At 53.3% G+C, this 22,515-nt stretch overlaps 2 protein-coding genes across 2 annotated transcripts in view; both read right to left on the bottom strand.

The window, feature by feature from the left end:
* The window catches only part of GNAI3 (G protein subunit alpha i3), a 29,700-nt gene extending 12,728 nt beyond the window's left edge, over positions 1-16,972 (bottom strand). The window contains exons 1-3 of the mRNA XM_062013383.1: positions 16,665-16,972; positions 972-1,014; positions 722-863 (exon numbers count right to left, since the gene is read on the bottom strand). Of these exons, the coding sequence (XP_061869367.1) occupies positions 722-863; positions 972-1,014; positions 16,665-16,782 (303 nt within the window). The 5' untranslated portion in view covers positions 16,783-16,972. The remainder of the gene's footprint in view (positions 1-721; positions 864-971; positions 1,015-16,664) is intronic.
* A 1,277-nt stretch (positions 16,973-18,249) lies between these two features.
* On the bottom strand, positions 18,250-19,587 carry GPR61 (G protein-coupled receptor 61). Its single transcript, XM_062013884.1, has one exon. It carries the CDS (start codon positions 19,585-19,587, stop codon positions 18,250-18,252), a length of 1,338 nt encoding a protein of 445 aa, XP_061869868.1.
* Between the last annotated feature and the right edge of the window lie 2,928 nt (positions 19,588-22,515).

The following is a 22,515-nucleotide window of genomic DNA, read 5'->3' as shown; positions in this document are numbered from 1 at the left end:
CTTCAAAACATCTGTGGTTGCATCCCAAAGAAACAGAGAAGGTGACTTCCCTTACTGTATCTGAGCTGTAACTATGAGGAATGAGTGCCAGACAGCACCAGTCACAGGCTGGGCAGCCTCTGCCCTACACCAACATACACAATTCCCATCCCCTACAAGTTTTCTGGAGTCCCTGACTGCCCATCCTGTCTGTGCTTTCCTGACTACCACAGGGGTCAGGGCTTCCTGGCTTCCCTTTTTACCATCCTGAAGTGTCAGAGGGGAATGACCATAACATCCCAAAGAATCAGCAGAGCTGGAGGGGTGGGGAAAAAGCAGGGCCTCAAACCCAAAAATCTAAGAGGACAAGAAAGAGTAGTGAAAACAATTAAGGCTTCTCTGGCTCAGATGCATGATTCATTGGCACAATGCTGTGAGACACTGAAGACAATTTAAACCAAAGCTGAGAATTTTATTAAAGATTCAAATAGTTTAGACAAAGGTTTGGGGATTTTTTTTATTGAGTGTTTAAATGACTAATGGCTCCTACCTGTAACCTCAGTCAAATACTTGACACTTTGTACTGGTAACAAAGTACAGATTAGGAGAGGTCTTTTGTTGTTGTAATCTGTAACAAACTGTGAGTGTCAGGATGTTCATACTGGGAGTGTGAATTTCCAGGATTCATTTAACACAATTCACAGCACAGGCTCAGACTAAGGGAAAGAAGTCAAATACTTACTGCTCTGGCAACTTCCCCAAAGTCTATCTTTAGCCTTCCCATGGCTCTTATGATTGCAATGATGGACTGGATAGTATTGCTGTAGACAACCACTTTATATTGTTTGCATTCTTCCTCTGAGTAGCCATCCTCATGAATAATCCTGGAAGAAAACCAAGCCATCATTGCCAAGCCAAACCAGAAGGGCACCACAGATTTCTTATTTCATCTCCTACAGAAGTGCTGTTTATGTGTCTGCACACTCACTTACTTCATCTGCTTCACAATCGTGCTTTTCCCAGACTCTCCAGCACCTGAAAAGCATAAAAACCCAAATTCCAGTTAGTAACCACATGAAACAATGAAGAAAGGCAGAATGTTCCCTTCCCATGCAGAAGCTGATGAGGTCTGTGTGTTGCTGCTGGTGAGAGAGCTCTGCCACAGCTGTCCCAGCCCCTCGGAGGGATGGCAGGGGAGCACGTTCACAGGTACATCTCTCCTGGGGTTTGCCAACTGTCATTATTCATTCACCTGCTAAAAAATAACCCCAGAACTTCTGAATTTCCAGAATACACATCTTGATCCCTGAGGAGAGTCACCTGGGAGGCAGGTCTGGAAAAGGGATGAGGATTGATCTAACACACTACTGACCATCCCAGCTCAGTCTGAGGTAGCCCTACAGTTAAGCCCATCAGTGTCATCAGTTGCTCACCCACAGCTACTGAGCTGGGCAAGACAAAAGCATCAGCCTTAAATAAGCAGGCACAGGACTTTCCCAAGGAACATCTAATTCAGAAACAATCTTGTGTGATAGACAGAGAAAGAGAAGCAGACCCAGAGCAGAGCTCCAAAGCATGCACAAACAGATCCAGGTGAAGCAGCTGAAGGTATTAAAGCCCAGAAACACATTACTATGTCAGAGCAGCAACAGCAAAATGGATCTTGCAAGTTCACCTGTTCGCTTGGCACAAAGTCAGCCAAATGTTGCCCAGAATTGTCCAAATAAATGTGTTTTTTTCCCCCCCCAGGCTGAGTGTGCTCCCACAACCCATTCCCAGCACGTAGTGGTAAGCACATTGATATCCCTCTTGAGCTTAGATCCCTCTCAAACAGCTCTGGCAAAATTCAAAGCAGATACCTGTCTAGACTTGAAGTGGCAACTAAGGTGTCTGTGAATCAGGAGCAGGACAATCAGAGACCTGGGTTCCTGCTCTAATCCTCCAGCTGGTTCCCACAGTCACCAGACAAGTCAGAGATCTTCACCATGGCGCACCCACACGCACCCAGCCCGGAACACGCACAGCACATCACAGTTCATTAACAAGCTCTGTTCTCTATTATTTCCCACAATACAAGGATTATTATTCTTGGAAACTGAGGATAGAGACCCATAGGTTTAGCTCCAAAATGAGCCTTTGCCACAGGGTGATTTCCAGTTGGAATATCAGACCCACGGGCTGTGGCACTTGGACTTCTCTTGTCCACAAGCCTTCCTTCAGATTGGCAGAGAGACCTGTCTTGTCAAACCTCTGCAGACCCAGGGGGTTGAGTTCTCCCTGTCTGCAACATCATCTGTTCTTCACAGCTTTTTCCTCTCGAATCACTCACAAACCACATCCTCCTCCCACCAGCACAGGGCCGAAACCACCTTTGCACACCCATGCAGCAGCCGCCACACGCACAGCTCGCTGCAGCAGCCGCCTACTCCTGGAACCAAAACCAGCAGGTTATCACAGTTTACTGAGCTCTGCAGTCACACATGCCCATCCTGCCATGAAGCATGTGAAAGGCAGGCACAGTGTTAACTGCATGTCAGCAGCAGCCCAGCTCCTGGATTACTCTGCCTCTTGTGACTGCAACACCCTGAGCACGCTGCGAATGATGCGGAGCAGCCGCTGGCTTCAGGGCTCCTCAGCTTAAAGAGCTCCCACTAAGCTGCAGAACTGGGTTTGCTGAAGGCAAAGGAATGAAGCTGAGCCTGCCTGAATTTGGTGAGATGACTCAAGAGATCCTGGATAGCCTAAAAGACACAAGCCAACGTTCAGTTCTAGCATCAGGGCACCAGATGTCCCAGCGTGCAGAGTCTATGTGGCACGGCAGCGTGCTAAACCCAGAACAGCGTTGCTGCAAGGAAGATGAGCTGTGCTGGGAGAGAAACAATCAGTGTTAGACTATCAGACCAAAAGAGGGAAAAAAACCCCCAAGACCAGCTTTCAGGAACATCAGGCTTTCAAACTGGGCTGTGGCATACTTCTCAAGGCAAGAAAATAGCAGCAAAGCTTTCTGGAGCTACCATTGGGCAGCAGAGCTTCCAGGAAAGATCTTCCCAAGCCTCTCACAACATCCTGAGAGGACACCACTGTGTTCCAGTTTAATTCTTGTGTCCTCAGGAAGACCAGCACCCAGGAACAGGGCCACAGGCAGAGTAGGAAAGCAGAGGTGCTTTTTAAAAAGCAGAAGTCACTTCTTGGTCTCACAACTTGGTATCACGCAGCAGAGGAGCGAGGAAATCAAGCCCCTGAAGATAAGAGGTCACTTTGTATGTTCTGTGTCTGTAATAAGTATGAATTATTCCATTGCTTGCAGCTTTGTACACCTTTTAGCCTGTTTATTTCACATTCTTTCAGGGTTTTTTCCCCATAATATCACCAGTAAATCCCTTCTGGTTGATAAGGGAATTAAAAGCCCAGACAGGGATGCTAAGGTGCAGGTGACAGGGGTGGCTGGGAAGGAGAAAACACAACTGCTGCTTTCTGCACAATTCCACACCAGCAGCTCCTTCACCAGAGCTGAACATATCACACCAGCCTGAGCCCAGACCTGTCAGTGGCAACTGGGACAGAGAGGACCACGAGGCCTTTACACTTGTGTTTCAAGTTCATCCTGGTCAGTTCCCAGATGTTGACAAGGATTCCTGAGGATCCCTTGCTGTATTAAAAACACACAAGAAAGTTTCCCCCAGCATCAGCCAAGGTCATTTCTAAGCTGAAGGTGCATTTCCTATTTGCACTGAGTTTCAAAACAAACAAGTGCCCAAATATTTTTACAGCTCTTGGTGGCTGAAGGGAGCAGATGCAAATGAGCCTCTTCACACAGCAAGAGCTTTCACAGTAGGATGAGCACTTTCATGGCAGGTTCTCAGGCTGCCAGATGGGAAGAAACTCAAGTCAAGTAGTGTCTTAATGGTGTGTTGGATCTATCTGCAGGTGTCATGGGGCTGTACATCTATCACAGGGTGGCTGGACAAGGATTTCTGCTCCTTTGGCTCCACATGTCACATGAGAATAGAGATCCAATAAGAGAAACACGCTGGTGTTCAACAACCAAGGACCTCTCCTGCACAGCTCCCAGGCTGCCATTGCCTTTAAGGTTTGTTTTACAGACATCTTTAAATGCTGATTGCTCAGACCCCACCTTGAGCTGATCTGTCTTGACAATCCCCCTCGAGGGACTGTAACACTCACAGGCTGCCCTGCACAGTGGGGAAACCGTTTCCCAGATAGGGCATGTAGTGCAATTTAAATCAATTAGCCTTTAGTTCGGGTTGAAGGGTTACCAGATTAGAGCCTCTCATGATAAAAAGCTTCCAGGCTGCCAAGTGAAGTGTCTACAAACCAAAGAATTTCAGCTTTAAATTATTCTTAAGCACAAAGCAATTCAGTTTTGTTTCTTTTTCCCCCTCGAGCCTTAAGAAAAGCTACTGTCAGTTTGGCCTCAATTAGAGCTGGCAACTGGATTCTACCTTCAAAGCCACTCAAGAAGCATTAACAGGGATGAAAAATGAAGCACGTTTTCAGCAGAATCTCTCCCCCTAAATCTGCTCAGATGTTGGAGTTAACACCTTCCACCCAAGCAGAGCCTGAGGCCTGAAGCACCCCATGTCAGGCACCAGCAGCTTGCAGGAAGCATCTTTCCCTTAGCAGGAGGGCTTCCTTTTGTTATCACCCCTTCTCCCAGCCACTGATATGGGTCTGCCTCTCCTCCACCTGGCACAGACTTTGACAAGAGGTGGCATCAAGGACTTGGGAATGTCTGTATGCTCCTGCTGCTGTTTCTGGGGCATTCAGCACAGCAGGGTTTGTGGTCAGACTCAGCATTTCCACCCTGGGAGGTACACAAAACCTCATTTTAATTTTCACAATCGTCCTCCACATTCCCCTCTATTAAGGTACTCAGTGGCCTCCAACCCAGAACCCCAACCTCTCCAACTTTTGTTTCTCATCGTCATCTTTGCTGTCATTTCCTCCTTAGATTATCTTAAAATAGTCTGCTGCTGCAGCAGGCACTGCTGAACTTGTACTGCCTGTCATTTGACTGACAAAACAAATATCAGATACAATTATGCCATGACAACATCACCAAGTTGGTTATACAACACTAATTCAAACCACGTTCATTTAACTCCTTCTCTTCTCATTTCCAACCCCCCTACGCTTCAGTGGCAGCTTAAGAGATCAGCAATCCACACTCTCAGAGGTTTCTCACTCTATTCCGTCAAAGGGACTCACAGAAGTAGAAAATAGTGCTCCACATCCTCTAAACTTCTCTCCTTACCAACACAGAACCCAGAATGGGCTCCTACAGTCCCAGCCACAAGGGCACAGCCAAGCTGTAAGTCACCTCCTCCGGGATGTTATTCCTAAAGGAGTTTTTCTTGCTGTTCCAGGTTCTCTCTGCTCCTGCAAGAGCCATCCAGACAAGGTACCTCATTAGACAGTCATTTAAAAACATCTGCCCTCCAGCTCCCTAATCATTTGCTGGGAGCTCCTGCTGGGGTGGCAGCTGTTTGCCATGAGATGGCCAATGCCAAGCACGGTCTCCTCTCAATTGCTCAAAAAAAAAGCTGCACTATGACCATCTTGATCTACTCCATGATACTTGCACTATGTCCTCCCACACAGCATAAGGGGCCTCTCTCATTCTATGCCTTTGCTTCCACTCTTATCTTACCCCCCTCACCCCAGACACAGTCCACAACCATTCATATTTTACTCTTTGTTTCCAGCCTCAGCTTCAATATCTCCAGGTCTCACTTCTGTTCTTTAGACACTTGAAGCTTCCCTAAATGTTTGCAGATGTGCCAGCTGCTTCTCTCCTTTTTCCACCTCAACAGAGTGGCCATAAAGGCTTTGCATAAAGAGATCCATCTTGTTCAGCAAACAGCTTTTCATTTGCACCCTTTGTTCCCTGCTAGAATGAAGCCTTGTTGCCCCTCTGTGTGCTGCTGATACAGTGGGGCTCAAACCTTCAGCCAAGTATCTTTAGTGGGGGGGAAGAAGTAGGAATTTAAATGCTACTGAAACACTGCTCCAACCTACTGAAAACTGATGCTTCACATTAGAAATTAAGATGACAAGTGCCAGTGGATAGAGTTACACCAAAATTCTCGCAGAGTCCACAGGCAAAGTGAAGCATCCAACCTCTGGAACCGCAGGCAGGGAGCACATGGAGAGCTAGAAAGAGCTCAAAAATCATGACATCCAGCACCTTATCTTCCTGGGTTCAAGCAATAGGGAAACCAGAACGTGACTGGGACGTTGCTCCCTGTAAAAGGCAAAGCAAACCTTTCCTTTCTGCTCCAACCAGCAGAGCTACACAGGGATCACGTTTCGCCACGGGACAGGCCGCTGGGCTCAGCAGCGATGGCGTAACTCCTTGGAAAAACTCCTTCAGAAATCTAAGTTCTCTTTTCTCAAATTAGCAGCAAGGAACCAATTTATCCCCCAGCTCCACTTGTACACCCCAGGCATGAAGAAGAGCTAAAGTGTCACAAAGCAGTTGCTGCTTTTTGTTGGGGTGGCTTGCTCCACTGATGGATGCAGGCTCTGCAAGAATGCAGCCAAGGCTTCGTTCCTCATCATGTCCTTCAGCTAGCAACCCTTCCCTTGCAGCCTCCACAACCCCCAAATCATCCCAATAACACCCCAAATGCTTCATGGAGATCTTGGCACAGGACTGAAGTCCCTCTGGCTCACAGGGTGTCTCATCTCAAGTCCTAGAGCCTGATCCTTTTTGCCTCTGGAGGGGGAAGGAACCTGAGCAGCTTTTGAGCTATGATAGTCCCAGCCCTGGGAGAGGGATGCATATACAGGAGGGGGAAATTATCACCCAACCACTTCCCCCAAGGAAGCCAGAGGCTTTGCTGCACCAGGAGACTTGGCATGTCCACACACTGGAGATAATTGGGAAGAGAGCAACAAGCAAGCTACCAAAAGCCCAGCTTAGACTGGGAATTACAGGTCTATGCAACAACACACTGGATGTTTGTTTGCAAACCCATTACTTAATTCACTCTGCTCAGAAAACAAGGAGAGTAAGTCAAAGACTACCTACATCTTCCAGACACAAACACCACTGCTTCAGAAGCTCCTAACAATCTCACAAGTGCTTTTTTTCTAAAGCCCTATCAAAACTGCATTAAACCATACTTCAAATGAGGAATTTTTTCCCCCCAGTGAAGGAGAAGAGCCCTGCAGCATCTGGAAGTTTCTCTTCCAACCATGTCCCTGCTAAAACAAATTGTTCCTGGAGACACAGAAGAGATGCACCTGGAACATCCATTAAAGTACAAGTGAGGAAGACAAAAATGAGCAGACTGGCATGTTTCTGATTTCTAGCCTCCAGAGCAGAGCGTGCACAGCTTGTAACTCCAGCAACAACCGTATCAGCTTTAACATCTCTGTGGGGGTTTGGCAGAAACTTTGCCAGACCATTCCTGAGGCAGGATGATGCTGCAACCCTTGCTGAACTCTTGAGATTCATAGGAATTTTTCAGTGTTTCCAACATCCCCTCTTCAACAGCTTGGGAAAAACCCCAGAGGTTCACTGGAAGAGCTTGAAGCCGCAGGGCTGTTCGAGTTGAGGACCTGACACGACCATTTCATGTTAAGATGCAGCTATGAGTGCCACTGAAGTGCCTGGCTGTGCTCACAGCCCACCTGCAAACCCCCAAACCAAACAATCTCCCCTCTGACAGCCTAAAAAAGGGGTCAGAGCAACAGTACAACTAAGCTGGCAGAAGTCCAGCCCCTGAAATACCAGGGGAGCCATTGCGAGCATGGAGCAGGAATTAGTCACATCACGATGAACCCTGATGGATAACTCCCTGATAAAACAGATGTTTCCTTTTCTTAACATCTATCCAACATCCCACCCTAGCAAACACACACACAAATACCTCACCTCATCCACAAACACGCTCCTACAACAGTTTTCCACAGCACTGCCCTCCTGCAAAGGTTCTTGGCCACCCCCCACAGTCTCCTGCAGCCCTTGAATCTGTGCAGCCATGTTTCTGGAAAGCAGATCTATTCAGGTCCTCTTCTTCTTTGCTGCTTCCCATCACACTGGGTTCAAATCCTGCCATCCCCACCCTCTTGTACATATATTGCTGAGCTGTCATCTCTGCTAATATACATCCCATTTTTCCTTATGCCCTGGAAAGACTCTGGGATATCACAAGGCCAAGAGAGGTTCAATAAACTAGAGAATCAAACACAGCACCAGAGCTGCACTGGTAATAAGGAAAAGGAGGAAAAACATCAGACAAAGGAGCAGCAGCATCATACTGCCAGGCCTTGAAAATACAGCTATTGTTAGACAAATCAAAAGGAACTGGGACAGCTTAGGGTGACACTCAGAGTAACTACAGCTCAGGAAAAAACCACTATATACAAACAAAATAGGGCACCTGGGCTGACTAAAGGTTAAGTGTGGAGGCCAGAGGAGCCAATGTGACAGGACAAACCACTTCAAGTTTGTTGCTGCCTCTGGATGAAATGAAAATGGAGGGTTGTTTAAGGAATGCCACTTTGAAAACTGAACAGGCTTTCAGAGGAAAGGTGGCACAGCAATGTTCCTGCTGTCTTACCTGGGCTGCACTTCCCCCCACCAGAAGGTATCTGGAAGATGCTGAGGAGCAGCAGCAGCCCCCCAGGAGGGTCTTCTGCACTCAAAGTGCAAGGCTGGTGTGCCAGAGTGTTTGGGTGACAGCATGAGCATCCTGAACTTTGGCAATGTTCCTCTTTACCTCCGCTATAAAATAATCTTTTGCACAAAAAAATCCCAAATTCTATTTTCATCCACAGTCAGAATCAAACCAAAGCTCAAATCCAATTTATCAGGACAACAGGAATCATGTTAGCTAACCCCAACTCTGCAGTACAGCCACTGCCAGCATAGGGAAGAAGGGCTGTGCAAATGAAATGGTTGATAGCCACAAACCCAATGCAGGAGAAAACCCTTCCCTGGTGGCACCAGAGCTTTTCACTCTCACCATGACACAGCCAATTGGCTCAAGGGTGAGAACTGTAAATGCCAGCTGTGCCTCTCTCCACCATGAACACAGCAGCAGCTATTGCTGGTGGTAACAACCTGCACCCTCACCAGCAACCTGCTCCCTAAATGCCCACCAAGGGTCACCCCAAACTCCCTCTTCCCCAGGCAGAGCATCCAAATCCTTTCCACAAATCAGCTCCAACACCTCATCCTCTTCAGGAAAAGGCCTCTCTACTGTATTTTAAGCTACATAGCAAAGAGCCAGTGCAGGACTTCTGCTTTGCAGTTGTTTTTCCAGCTCTTTGAACAACACTCCTGGGAGTGTTTAAAGGAACGGTGCCCGCTGTTGAGCAGCGTGGACTCGACACCCACCGATCAGCAACACGCTGCCACAATGTGTCTTCTGGCTGAGGATCAAATGACCATCTCTCCTGGCCGGGCCTCCTGGGCACCCCCCTTCCCACTGGCAGCTCCTAAGGTTCAGATCACAGAATGGTTGATGTTGCAAAAGCTCCGTAGCTCCACGAGTCCAAGTGCTCCCCTCACCCTGCCCAGCCCAGCACTGACCCACAGCCCTCAGCCCCACAGCTTTGGGATCCCTCCAGGGCTGGGCACTGCCCCAGCTCCCTGGGCAGCCTGGCACAGGAGCTCACACCCCTATCAGGGAAACAGTTCTGCCTCAGCTCCAACCTCAACCTCCCCTGGGGCAACTTGAGCCCCTTTCCTCTTGTCCTGTCACTTGTTATTGGAGAGAAGAGCCCGACCCCCAGCTCCCTGCAGCCTCCTGTCAGGGAGCTGCAGAGAGTGCTCCTGGCTGCCCTCAGCCTCCTCTTCTCCAGGCTCAACACCCCCATTCTCTCAGCCCCTCCCCAGCACCCTTGTGCTCCAGCCCCTTCCCCAGCTCTGTGCCCGGCTCTGGCCACGCTGCAGCCCCTCAGTGTCCCTGTGGCAGTGAGTGAGGGGCCCAGCACTGAACACAGCACTTGCAGTTCAAGCCTACATTTGAGCAGGAGGAACAGCTCCCAGTGAAGGGCTGCAGCAGGTCACACACAAAGCAAACATCTTCCCCAAGCTGTTGAGAATTGTCCTGAAGATGCACTGCATGGCAGCCTCTTCATCCCACTGGATAACACAGTAAAACCAATCCTTCTTGCCAGAACTCACACAAGCAGATGTCTTCAGAGATGTGAGATAAAAAAGGCACTCTCTGGTCTGCTGAGATACTTGTATGGGTGGAAGACAACAGAGAAAGCCTACAAACTGAGATTATATCAGAAAGAAATAGAGGACTTGGAAGGGGAAGGAACAGTGGGAAGAGAGGGGGTTTGGAAAAGACTTTCATGAGCCTGGTCTCCCAAGTATCAGGTTCCTTCTTGTGATGTGCCTGTTTTCAAAAACTCAAGCATCTGCTGAATCCAAAGCAGGGACAACAGTCCCAAGTTGTTAAAAACACTTATCAAAATAAGCAGCCGGGTGGGGAACAGGCTGTGAGTTCCCCTGCTGAGGGCAAAGCTCATTCCTCTAACAGGAGGGAGTTGGTGCTGGACAGAGACCCCAAAACACAAAACTACAGGAGGCTGAGCTCCAGCAGCAGCTCTGCTCACCCCAGAACTCAGCTCCTGCTCGCTGTTTGTTTTTAAAAGATAACTCAGGCAGTGCCACTCTGGTAACAAGAGAAGGTTAAACGAGGCAGAGAAGTTACCAAACACCAACTGAGAAAACATGAAATAAGAGCCAGGCATCGGATCGCTGCCAGTGCTGGTACCCACTGGGAACAAAAGGTGATGGCACTGAGGAGAGCTGTCACCCAAGTCTCACTGCTCCCTTTACACAGAGCACACTAGAAGAATAATCAGCATCTGTCAGTCATTTCAGGTGCAAACCCTGCTTCAGTCATTAAGAGCCATTGTTCAATCCCACCTGCAAGAGAACAAGTGTGTCACATCTGAAGTGAGGTTAGAGTTGCTTAAACCTTCAAAAAGCGACCTTCTAATTAAAAAATCCTCCTTCACAGCACACTCTCCTCTTCCAAGAAAAGTTATTTCAGTGCCTCAGAACTGAATGAAACTTGAATGATGTCCAGAGGGCTCTCAGAGGAGAGGATGAAATCCCAACTCCCCAGCCGGCTGCTCCATCTGCAGCCGAGCTTTATGCTGAAAGCTGTGCTCAGCTCCCAGTGCTGGACTCAAACACACTCGTCTGTCTGTCCTTACACAAGCACATGATGTACACACAAGGCAGGCAGCAGCCAGGCACAATCAGCTCCATGCCACAGCTGGCTAATGGTATTGGCCAGGACATTGTGCAGAAAACAGCGGTTTGCACCTACACAGCAGCACCCAGCATGGTGAGCTGATCTTCTCCCAGCTGCAGTTGCCACCATTAAACCACAGCTGATTCTTCCAAAAAAAACCCCCCAAACTAGAGAGGTTGAGTTACTTTGAAGAATGACTGTTCTGTAGATACATATTTTGCCTGTCCTGCATCTGGTTTCTAAGGTCAAAGGACAAAACTGGACATACAGGAGAAGGTGTGGAGATGCTGTGCTCAATCCTCACCCTGGCAGCTGGGGAGACACGGCTGGAAGTTGCAGCTTCAGCTCCTGAAGACAGGGAAGTGTCAGCAGCAGGGCAGATAGCACCTCTGCCTCAGGAGAGAACACGTGCATCGGGTTCATCAAGAAGTTCAAAGCAAAGATGAGAAGCACTGTGTCTTCAGAGAGATCAAATTGCTTCATTCCCCACTGAGAAGCATTGGGAAGCAGAAGATGTCTGAGACACTTCCGAGCAAAGATCAGGGTGTCTCAGGCATCCAGAGCACCTTCACAGCCCAAGCAGAGAGCCAGGCACTGAACTGACCTCCTCACAGCTCCCACTGCTTGACTCCTCAAGCCAAACAGGATTGAGATTTGTCTTATGAAAACACAATCTGGGGCTAAGCCTGACTGTTGTGCTGGTGAGGAAAACCTCCACGTGGCCACGAGTCATGAGACACACAGTGTACCTCAGAGCTTGTGGGAAGACAAAACCAGGGGCCCTACATCAGCTCCAGCTCTCAGCAGCACCCACCACCATGGGGCCAGCACAATCCAACCTTGTGACCTCTGTCCAACCTCAGAGCTTCACCTCACCCTTCAAAAGGGCACTAAGGAGCTCCAGAGTCAGGACGCAGTCAGGTCTGACACCTTGAGCATCCCCCTGAAACAAGGACCCACAACAAAGCTGTCGTGCTACTAGAAAGCCTACTTTTATTTAACGATATTATAAATAGCAGCAGCAGCTTTCCCCTGATTTGCATCCTTAGAAGGCTCTTTTCTACATTTTACCAAAACAGAACCAAATCTTGTTAAGTTTTGGTGAATATGGGGCGAGGGGAAAGGCTGCAAAAGTAAAACCAGTCTCAGAAAAAAGCTGAGGCCTCAGGGAGCAGCAGAGCTTGCAGCTTAGCTATGGAGATGAAGGTTATTTTAGAACAAACTTCTGCTTCTCATTATTTTTTTGCATGAATTAGCAGGATTGCTTCAACATCATTAAAAGCCTCTAAACCCAAGAAAAGTTGTAGCAGGCTGAATAACAGAGCGTTTTGGGCACAAACAATTCAACCCACAGAGCCACAGAAGTGACATTTGCACAAACCAGGCCCAGGCTGAGAGGTAAAACTGCTTGGATTTGGCAGTGAGACAACTTTGTTCATCCAGCAAAGAGTTTTGTCACTTAATGCGACACAAACCCTCCTCCTCCTTGAGACACAGCCCAGCACGAGGTGCCAGAGCTTCCAAAAGGCGCTGAGGAACCCAGCAAGCAACTGGGAAGCAGAGGAAGGGTTCCTGCACCCTCCTTCATTTTGGCTGCTCATCCCAACTGGGAAAAAATCCCCACAGGTTTCTACATCAGTGAAATCTCATGTCTGTGCCTGCAGAGCAGCACTGTCCTGCAGGCAAATGAAGAGAACAGAGGCTGTGTTTAGCAGGGGAGTGAGTGAGGGCTCCCAGGCTGTTCCAGCCTCCCAAGAGCGTCGGTTTCTGTGGCAGAAAGTGAGAGCTTGTGCCTGCTGCAGTCAGAGAATCACACAGTGGCTGAGGTTGGAAAAGACCTTTAAGGACTATGGAGTTCAACTTCTACCCCAGCACTGCCACAGCCACCACTAACCATGACAGAGCTGCACTGCCTTGGAATGCTTCTAGGGATGGGGACTCCATCACAGCCCTGGGCAGCCTGGGACAGGGCTTGACAATACTTTTGGGGAAGAAATTGTTCCTGATACCCAATCTGAACCTCCACTGGTGCAACCTGAGGCCATTTCCCATTGTCCTATCACTCATTACTTGGGAGCAGAGACCCATCCATCACATCCACCCCTTTCTGTCAGGGAGTGTCAGAGAGTGCTCCTGTCTCCCCTCAGCCTCCTCCTCTCCAGGCTGAACACCCCCATTCCCTCAGCCCCTCCCCTGCACCCTTGTGCTCAAGAGGAGCTGATGATGGCATCTGCACACAAAACAACTCCACCAGATGGGCAGAGGTTGGCAGGACCTTGGCTCAGTCAGTATTCAATGTAGAGCTTTGTTTTATTAAAAATCCAAAAGCTTAAGGAGTTGCTCAACATGCAGAGTTGTGAAAAGGAAATGTGATGCAGTGACTTGAAACCCTCCCAGAGGAGCTGCCCCAGCAACAGCTCCAGGATCACCTTTACCCCAACCACCCCACAGTTGCCCAGGGGCTCAGACCACCTCCTGGGGGATGTGAGGAGCTGCAAGAATCAAACCACAGCAGCTCCTGGAAGGGAGTGCAAGGCTGAAACCCTCTCTCTGCCCAAGAGGGAAAAAAAAAAAGAGGTTTATGGAAGAGGAAAGCAAATGCAGAAAATTCCAACCATGATCTGGGGTCTGTTGCTTACTCCCCAAGCTCTCCTAGCACCCAGCCTGAGTTAACAGCAAAGCTGGGAAAGAACAACCACCCTTGGTACAAACACGAGGTTTTTCTTAACCTACGTAATTCCTCACAGCCCAAACTAGGGCAGTTATTTTAATAGAGCTGAGGAAGAGCATCTGGACTCCAAACTGTAAAGCAATACATTTCTTCTACACTTCCTGGCATCAGCAGTACTGCAAGAGGCTCGCTCTGGTTACACAAACCAGTGCACAGTCTCTCACAAGCAGTTACTGACACAAGGCACTGTGTGTCCTGGGCATTTTAATGCTGGGTTAGGACAGGAAAATGAATAAATATGTGCTCAAACAATGGAAAAACAACAGAACACCACCACTCGTGAACTCTTCCACCAGCTTCTCAATGTCTTGGCTGAAAAGATGTTTGTTCCCACCACTGGTTGTTTTTCTTCTAGCAGCCAAGGGTTTGGTTTGACCTGCATGTTGATAGGGCTGTGGGTGGGGAGAGCACGTTTGAGCACTCCCTCCCTCACCAGGAATCATTACACTTGCTTTAAAAACAAGGAAATCATGACATTTGAGAGACTGGGGGTGCAAACCTGAGCAGAGACAGCTTTTTTGTTGTTGTTAAATTATAGCAGAGAGAGATCAGTGCTCCAATGTCAAGCTGTGTGCAAGTCCAATTAACCCAGAGGAGCTTCTCTAGAGTAACACTATGTGCAGCAATCAGGTATTCTGCTGCCATCCAAAGTCAACAGCAGCTGCTGCCTGTACTCTGAAAAGCCTCACCTCATCTCTTGTGCTTTCAAATTGATTGATGTACAACCTTTCAGATACTCCTTCCATTCTACCCTTTGCTGACAAGGTCAGACAGCCTTGGCCCCAAAACCTTCAGTGCCTTTCCAGTGTCACTGCAAAGAACACACCATCTCCAGGGAAAAAAATGACCAAAACCCAAAGGAGGAATTGTTCTGTCCCTAAAATTTGCAAGTGTTGCTTATCACCACCAAAACAAACACCTGGAGAACAAAGCAGTGTCTTGACACACGGCCAAGAAATTTCCTGCGTGCACTCAAGATCACAAACCTCAGAGCATCTCTTGCAGGGGTACAGGTAAGAACAGGCTGAAGAGAGGAAAAAGAAGGGTATTTTGGGGGCAAGGATGACTTAGAAAGCAGAATCTTTTGTGAACATGTTCTAACAGCAGACAACACTCTTGCTCTGCTTCTCATGAACTCAATCTGTCTCTCCGAGATGGAAAACAGTGTTAAAGGAAAAAACCCACCAGAGATGTTCCAAGAAGACCTACATGAGCAGATGGTCCCAGCTACCACCCCACACTACACGGCCTGAGCAACCCCAGAGCTGCACAGGAACAGGACTCAGCCTGGGTCTGGCAGACTTCAGAGATGGGCACTTGCTGCCTCCTCTGCACTCTAGTAATCACCCAGGAGAACTTCCAAACGAGTCTATCAAAACATGGACCAAATACAGAAGTTCTCTTGAGCTGAAGAAATTTTCTTCAGAAAGAGTTCTTTTGGCTCTTCTCAAAACCCACAAACATGTTTTAGCTGGAAGAAGTTACGAGGCAGAGGAGCCACACTTCCCTTCTCAGATGTCTGGAGGCAGAGACTGCAGCGGGGCAGTGACAACTCCTCACGCTCTGCAGAACCAGCTCAGCTACAGCAGGGTATGCTGAGCTGAAATCATCTTCCCTGCCAAGGCAGATGCTATCACAGCATCTGTGGCAGCGTGGGGCACAGAGCACCCAGTGCAGTTCCCATGCCCACAGACACACCGATGTGGGCACTGCGAAGCCAACACACACAGGTGCCCAGGGGTCATTTTCACCTCAATACCCAAAAAAAAAGGATTTCATTCCACCACCCCATAATAAGCAAAAGCTTAACAGCCAATCATCTCTGGACTCAACCAAGCACTCTCTTCTTTCTCTGTCCTACAAACACAAAGGTGAAAGGATGCTGACACCAGCCCAATGAGTACCTTCTGCTTTGGGGGCCCTCAGCCCAAGCTCCCCCAGGAAACTGTCCCCCAGAAACCAGGAGAGATCAAGGAGAACATCCTGAAGAGAAACAAGAGTTCTTTCATCAGGAAATGGCTGGGAGAAGTGTTGAGGGGGGAAGTCCCACCTCAGAAGAGCACCACAATCCCCTTGCCCTTCAGGAAAGCAGGATGGCCCCAAGAGACCTACCAGCTCCCTCTGGCCCCCAAAGCTCCCTCCTTGGCACACACACCCCATGGCACTACAGACTTCAGTCTCAGCCATCTTCATGCCCTCTCATCCAAATCTCAACACCAAAAGAGTTTCTCCTCCCATTCCAGTGGAACTTTCTGTGTCCCAGCTGATGTCCATCAGCCCTTGTCCTGTCACTGGGCACCACAGAACAAAGTGTGTCCCCATTCTCTCACCACCCACCCTTTAGGTGCTGCTCAGTGCTGGTGAGGTGCCCCCGAGCCTGAGCTTCTCTTCCCCAGGCTGAACAGCCCCAGGGCTCAGCCTTTCCTCCTCACACACATGTTCCATCCCCTCAGCATCCTGGTGGCCCAGCACTGGCCTCTCTCCAGCACTTCCCTGTCTCTCCTGAGGTGGGTAGCCCACAACTGGACACAGGACTCCAGATGAGGCCTCCCCAGGGCAGAGCAGAGGGGGAAGAACCTGCCTCGCCCTGCTGCCCACACTCTTCTTAACACACCCCAGGATGCCACTGCCCTTCCTCCCCATGAGGGCACGCTGCTGGTTCACCCAGAGCCCTCCCCCGAGACACTTCACCCGCTCCTCACCGAGCAGCAGCAGCTTCACCTCCTTGGCCGCTTTCTCGCCGTCCTCCCGCAGGTTGCGGTCGATCATCTTACTCCGCTCCACCGCCGCCTTGTCCTCGGCGCTCAGCGTACAACCCATGGCGGCGGCGGGGAGGGAACGTGGCGAGGGGCTGGCGGCGGTGGGGGAGCGCGGCGGGCTGCGGGCGGCCGGGAGCGGGGCCGGGAGCGGAGCCGGGAGCGCAGCGGGAAGGCGGCGGGTGCGGTGCGGAGCGGGGCCGCGGCGCTCGGCTGCCTCGGCCCGGGCGGCTCCTCAGGCGGGGCCGGACGTCCGCCGCGAGGCACGACGGGAAGCGCAGTCCCCGCGAGGCACGCCGGGAGCGGCGGGCGGGACTTGGGCCTCGGTAGAGCGGGGCATGACGGGAGAGAAGCGGGAACCGGGCCCCGCTTCCGCCTCGGTGCAGCGGGGCATGATGGGAGATGTAGGCCGGAGAGGGTGTTATGGGCCCCGCACGGCCCTACACCGACCCCGTACCCGCCCCATGCGGCCTCACAGCCCTGTGCTCACCTCACCACCAGAACTCGTGAGCTCTGTGTCCAGTGCTGGGCTCCCCAGCTCAGGAGAGACTGGGAACTGCTGGAGAGAAGCCAGTGCAGGGACACCAGGATGCTGAGGGGATGGAACATGTGTGTGAGGAGGAAAGGCTGCGGCCCTGGGGCTGCTCAGCCTGGGGAAGAGAAGCCTGAGCTCAGGGGCACCTCAGCAGCACTGAGCAGCACCTAAAGGGTGAGTGTCAGGAGGATGGGGACACACTATGTTCTGTCCTGTCCAATGACAGGAGAAGGGGTGATGGACATCAGCTGGGACACAGAAAGTGTCCCTTAAACACCAGGAGAAGCTCCTTTGGTGCTGAGGTGAGGGAGCCCAGGCCCAGGCTGCCCAGGGAGGGTGTGGAGGCTCCTTCTCAGGAAGTTTTCAAACCCACATGGACACGTTCCTGTGCCCCCTGAGCCAGGGGCACCTGCTGTAGCAGGGTAGTGGACTGGAACAGATCTGCAGGGCCCTTCCAGTCCCCACCACTCTGGGATTCTCTGATTCTAACTCCAACCTCATGCACTCCCAGAGGAACAGTCTTTGGCCCCACAGTCACAGGCACCCGGGCCTGGGGTGCTGGGGAAGTGACGGATGGCCATGGAGGGAATAGTTGCCAAATGGGAGTTCAGGTTGCCTGGGGCTGGGGAGGAGGCTCAGGGTCTCCCGCTGCAAGGGACTGCGGGTACCCTGCTACCAACCTCATCTCTCGGTTGTATAGGGGCCACACAAGCATGAGGGGGACCTGGGGAACCCCCATTCTGAGGATATCCTGCATGCCAGGGCAAGGAGTAACCCCAAAACCCAAGCCCCCCAGCTCCCACACTGAGCCCTGCCATGAGACAGTTTCCCCAGGCTTGTTCCCCCCACAGCTGCTGCCCCTTCCCAGCGAGTGTCACGGGATCATTGAGCCCCCACGGCAGCGGCACAGCCCCCCACCCACCCCAGCAAGGCACTCAGATCAGCTTCTGCCCTTGCAGCCATTTTTGCCCTCAAAACCCTCCCCCTCCAACAACGCTACAGCTCCGGTTTGGGAGAGGTGAGCACGGGCACGTAGAGCCCATCCTCCCCACGCCGCTCCGTCCCTTCCCCAGCGTCCTCATCGATCTGCCCCGGGATGCGAAAGTCCACGGGGGGTTGGTCCCGTTTGGGGCTGGGGGTGCGGTGCCGAGGCTCAGGGGGGCATCCTGTGCCCTGCAGGAACTGGAGGAAGTTCTCCTCGATGGAACCCTCCCGGCTGGGAAGCCGCAGATCCTCCTCGGGTGCCTGCTTGAAGAAACAAGTGAGGAGCCGTCCCAGCTCGCCCCGGATCTGCCGGTTGAGGCACCCGTAGAAGAAAGGGTTGGAGGTAAAGCAGAAATACCCCAGCCAAGTGACCACAGTCTCGGCCGCCGGCCCCACCAAGGGCTGGGCGCTCAGGGCGGTGTAGAGGTGGAAGGAGAAGTAGGGCAACCAGCAGAAAAGGAATTGCCCTCCCACGGCCAGCAGGATGGCGGCCGCCTTGCCCCCTCCGAACGTCCTCTGTGGGGTGGTCCGAGGGGCCCCCGACGAGGTGACCATGGTGGAGCGGCTGCTGAGCGACTCGGAGCGGCGCCGCGGCGTCTCCATCCAGGTGGGGAGGGGGCCGTGGTGCATGGCGGCCACCCGAGCCACCTTGAACATGCTGCAGTAAACCACCACGATGATGAGGAGGGGCAGGAGGAAGTAGAAGACGGCGAAGAACACCACGAAGAACTTGCAGTAGGGCCCTCGGCTCCATTGCAAGGAGCAGCCGCGGGCGGCCGGCACCGGCGGGCGGTCGGGTGACAGCCACCCCAGCACCGGCACCAGCGAGGTGGCCACGGCTTTGAGCCAGACGCCCACGAGGACGCAGGCCACCAGCCCCACCGTCATCCTCACCTCGTAGCGCATGGGGTGCACCACGTAGTAGTAGCGCTCCACGTTGATGGTGGAGATGGACAGGATGCACATGCTGATGAAACAGACGCTGAGGAACAGGTAAACACGGCACATGGCCTCGCCCAAAACCGGGCTGTCGAAGACGGCAGAGCCCGAGAGCATCTCCAACGGCATCAGGGTGAGGGCGGCCAAGAAGTCCACCAGGCAGAGGTGGAAGACGAAGACGAACTTGCGCAGCGCCGGCGTCTTCACGATGACGGTCATGACGGCGGCGTTGCCCACGATGGCCGTCAGGTCGATGAGCAGCATGAAGAAAAGCCCCACGGATTTGGAGGCCACGTCTTTAGGTTTGCCCTCGCCTGTGCCGTTGGGGGGCAGGGGGCCCGGGGAGGGCTGGAGCCCACGTGCCACCCTAGAGCCATTCCAGGCCCACGGGGCGGGCAGGGAGGGCTCCATCCTGTGCCGCCGCCGTGCCGCCGCTCACCGGCCCATGGCCCATCCTCGGCGCAGCTCAGCATTGCCGGGGGCTCACATCTTCGCCAAGCCCTCGTGCTCCCGGGTCGGGGTCTGGGGATGGGCACTGGTGGAGAGCTGGTGGCACTCAGAGCACCCAGAGGTGCCCCCCGGCCCCCTTCATCTCCCTGCTGCTCGCTGCCAGGCGGCGCCGGGCTCCTGTGGGGAAAGCAGAGCTGTCGGTGGGGTGGGGGCACCCATAAGAGCACAGAGGGGGGCTCTGCTCAGCTGTACCTCCCCCAGACACAATCTCCATTGCCTCTGGGTCTCCCCCTCATGACACTCCCACCCCCACCAAACCTTTTCCCAACACAAAGCCACATTCTCTCCAAAAAATGAGCCAGACTGGGGCTAAAGCCCCCAAACTCCAAGGTTTCAACCCAAAACACCCCGTCAGGAGCTTTCACCCGGAGCCCAGGGACCATGAGGACTCATGAGGAGGAGTGTGAAGGGGTCACCAGCCCCCCACATGCCTGGGCTGCCCCCTTGCACTCTGAAGGCCTTGTATGACCCCCCCCCAAGCCCATCCCTGGGATGGGAGCTGCTTCCTCCACCCCCACCCCAATGAGTGTCACCAGCCGTGGAACAGTGCCCGGCTACAAGCTGGGGGGGCTGAGCACCACCCCGGAGCCCCCCACCCGTGGGTACCCAGTGGGGGGATGGTCCCCATTCCCTACACTCCATAGAGCCCTCGGGCGGGGAGGGAGGGTTGCTGATGAGAGAGGGGTGCTGGCAGCAGGTCCCCCCCACCTTGCCCATCGCCCCTCTCCCCCATCCCCAGCGCCCAGGGGCTATGCCACTGCTTGTGGTCCCCTCCTCCAGCCCCCCTGTGGGGGGGTGTCCCCCGATCCCCCCCTTCGGCCTCATCCCCTTCCACCCGGCATCGCCCCGGCTCGGCGGCTCGGCACCTACCCTGGGGGGCTGCATGGGGCCGTGTGCCGGGCCCGGGGCGCTGGGGGATGCTCGGGGCGGGGGGATGCTCGGGGCCGCGCCGGGGCCGGAGCCGCTGCGGCGAGGGATGCTCCGCGCCCGCCCGGTGCTGGGTCCTAAGCACCGCCCGCCGGCGCGGCGGTACCCGGGGCACGGCCCCGCCCCGCCGCGACCCCCCTGCGCGGGAGCGATCGGATGGACCCTGGCTTTGCCCTCCAACCTTGGCATGAGGGGCTGGGTGTCTTTTCCTCCACCGCAGTTCCTGTCCCACGTGTGTTGCTTCGGGCCTCAGTTTCCCCCAAGTTGCTCCATAAAGAGGATGGGGAGGCGATGGAGAGGAGGAGGAAGGTGGCCCTCGGGGATATGGGGTGGGGAGGCAAAGGAGGAGTCGGGGAGAAGGGGGATGACAGAGAGAGGGGTACCCTGGGCAGCGAGGTGGGTGGTAAGGAGGAGGCTGGGGGCACACAGGCAGTGAGGGGGGCACAGAGTGGGGATGGGTTGAGTGCAAAGGGATGCACGGGGCTGGGGGGCTGTTCAGAGGGGCTGCAGAGTCCCCTGGCTCAGCCCACCCCTGAGCTTCATGCCAGTTCCCTTGCTCTCAGTTCAGCAGCAGAGCAACTGGGATTGGGGCAGTGCCTCCCCTCTCCCCTCTTCGTGCCTCAGTTTCCCTAGGACGAACCCATTAGCTCACAAGAGGGATCCCCCATCCCTTCCAAGAACTGGCACCCTCCCCAAAAGCCTTCACAGGCTGCAAACCTCCTGCTGGCAGTGCCCTGGCTCCCAGCACAGCCTGTTCCCGGCGGGGAGCAGGGGGTGGGCAGGATGGGGACCGTGGGTCCCATCCTGCAGGCCGGTGTGTGGTGAGTGGCCAGTGCTGGGTGAGGTGGGCACCGCGTGGCGCTGCCGCAGGCCCCGGCTGTCACGTGCCCATTGCTAGGCTACGAGGACCCAAAAATAAACCCATCCAAACCAGATTAGAAACGTGGGACCTGGGATGAACCGACCCCGGTGTGCCAAGCGGCCCTGGCGACGCAGGGGCTGCCCCCGCCACTGCTGATGCCAACGCGGGGTCTCACGGTGAGGAAGTGCCAGAGACCCACAGGGACACCCATTTTGCCTCCTGTGTGTGTCCCTCCCTCCCCCTGCACCCACCCTCTCCAAGATCCTCCTCCTCAGGGTGGGGGAAGCCCTGGGTCCCTGCTTTGTCCCGGTAACATGAGTGGGCACCAAAATCCATGGAGGCATCTCAGCCTGGGTGCCCACCCTGCCCCATGTGCCTACCACACACCCCCTAACCAGCTCCCTCATCACGGTGCAGGCAGGGCTCCAGCCACACTGACCCCAACTCCTGAACCCCTGTGTTTCAGGGGAGCCCCCCCAGCACCCAAAGAAGGACCCAGCTGTGAGGAGCATCACTGGCTCACCCTGTGTGTCCAGAAAGGGGAATGTGCTTGTGGGGGTGTCTCTGTACCCCCCTCACCACTGGCACGTGGGGCACATCCTGAGAATGACGGGGCAAGGGAGGGCTTGAAGGGTTTTCTCCTCTCTGGGGAAACTGAGGCAGGGAGGCAGGGCTGCTCCTGCCCTGGCGCTGGGCAGGTTGATGACTTTGCTCTTTCCTGCCACAGGAGCATCAATAATTCAGGGCCCAGGTGGCTGAGCTGCAGTGGCACAGCCCCACAGCCCCCTGTGCCCCCCACAGTGCTGCTCTGCACCCCTCCAGCCCCATGGGCACCCCAAGCCCCTCTACCCCAGCTGCTCCCTGGTACCCACCCCATGCAGACCCCCAAAACCCAAGGCCCATTTGTACAGACCTGGACACCACACCCCCCCCCCCCAGCTCTCTGTCCTCTACAAAGGGCTGTCTGATGGCCTGATGGCTCCCAGCCACATCTCCAGGGGGTGTCAGCACAGGAGGTGCTGGGGGGAGCTGCCTTGGCA

This window comes from Colius striatus, chromosome 22, assembly GCF_028858725.1.
Source record: "Colius striatus isolate bColStr4 chromosome 22, bColStr4.1.hap1, whole genome shotgun sequence".
Classification (NCBI taxonomy): Eukaryota; Metazoa; Chordata; class Aves; order Coliiformes; family Coliidae; genus Colius; species Colius striatus.
This window is presented reverse-complemented; position numbering and strand designations above follow the sequence as displayed.

Excerpts from the sequence above, each read along its gene's own strand:
- GPR61 (XM_062013884.1), bottom strand. The coding sequence starts at position 19,587 with ATGGAGCCCTCCCTGCCCGCCCCGTGGGCCTGGAATGGCTCTAGGGTG.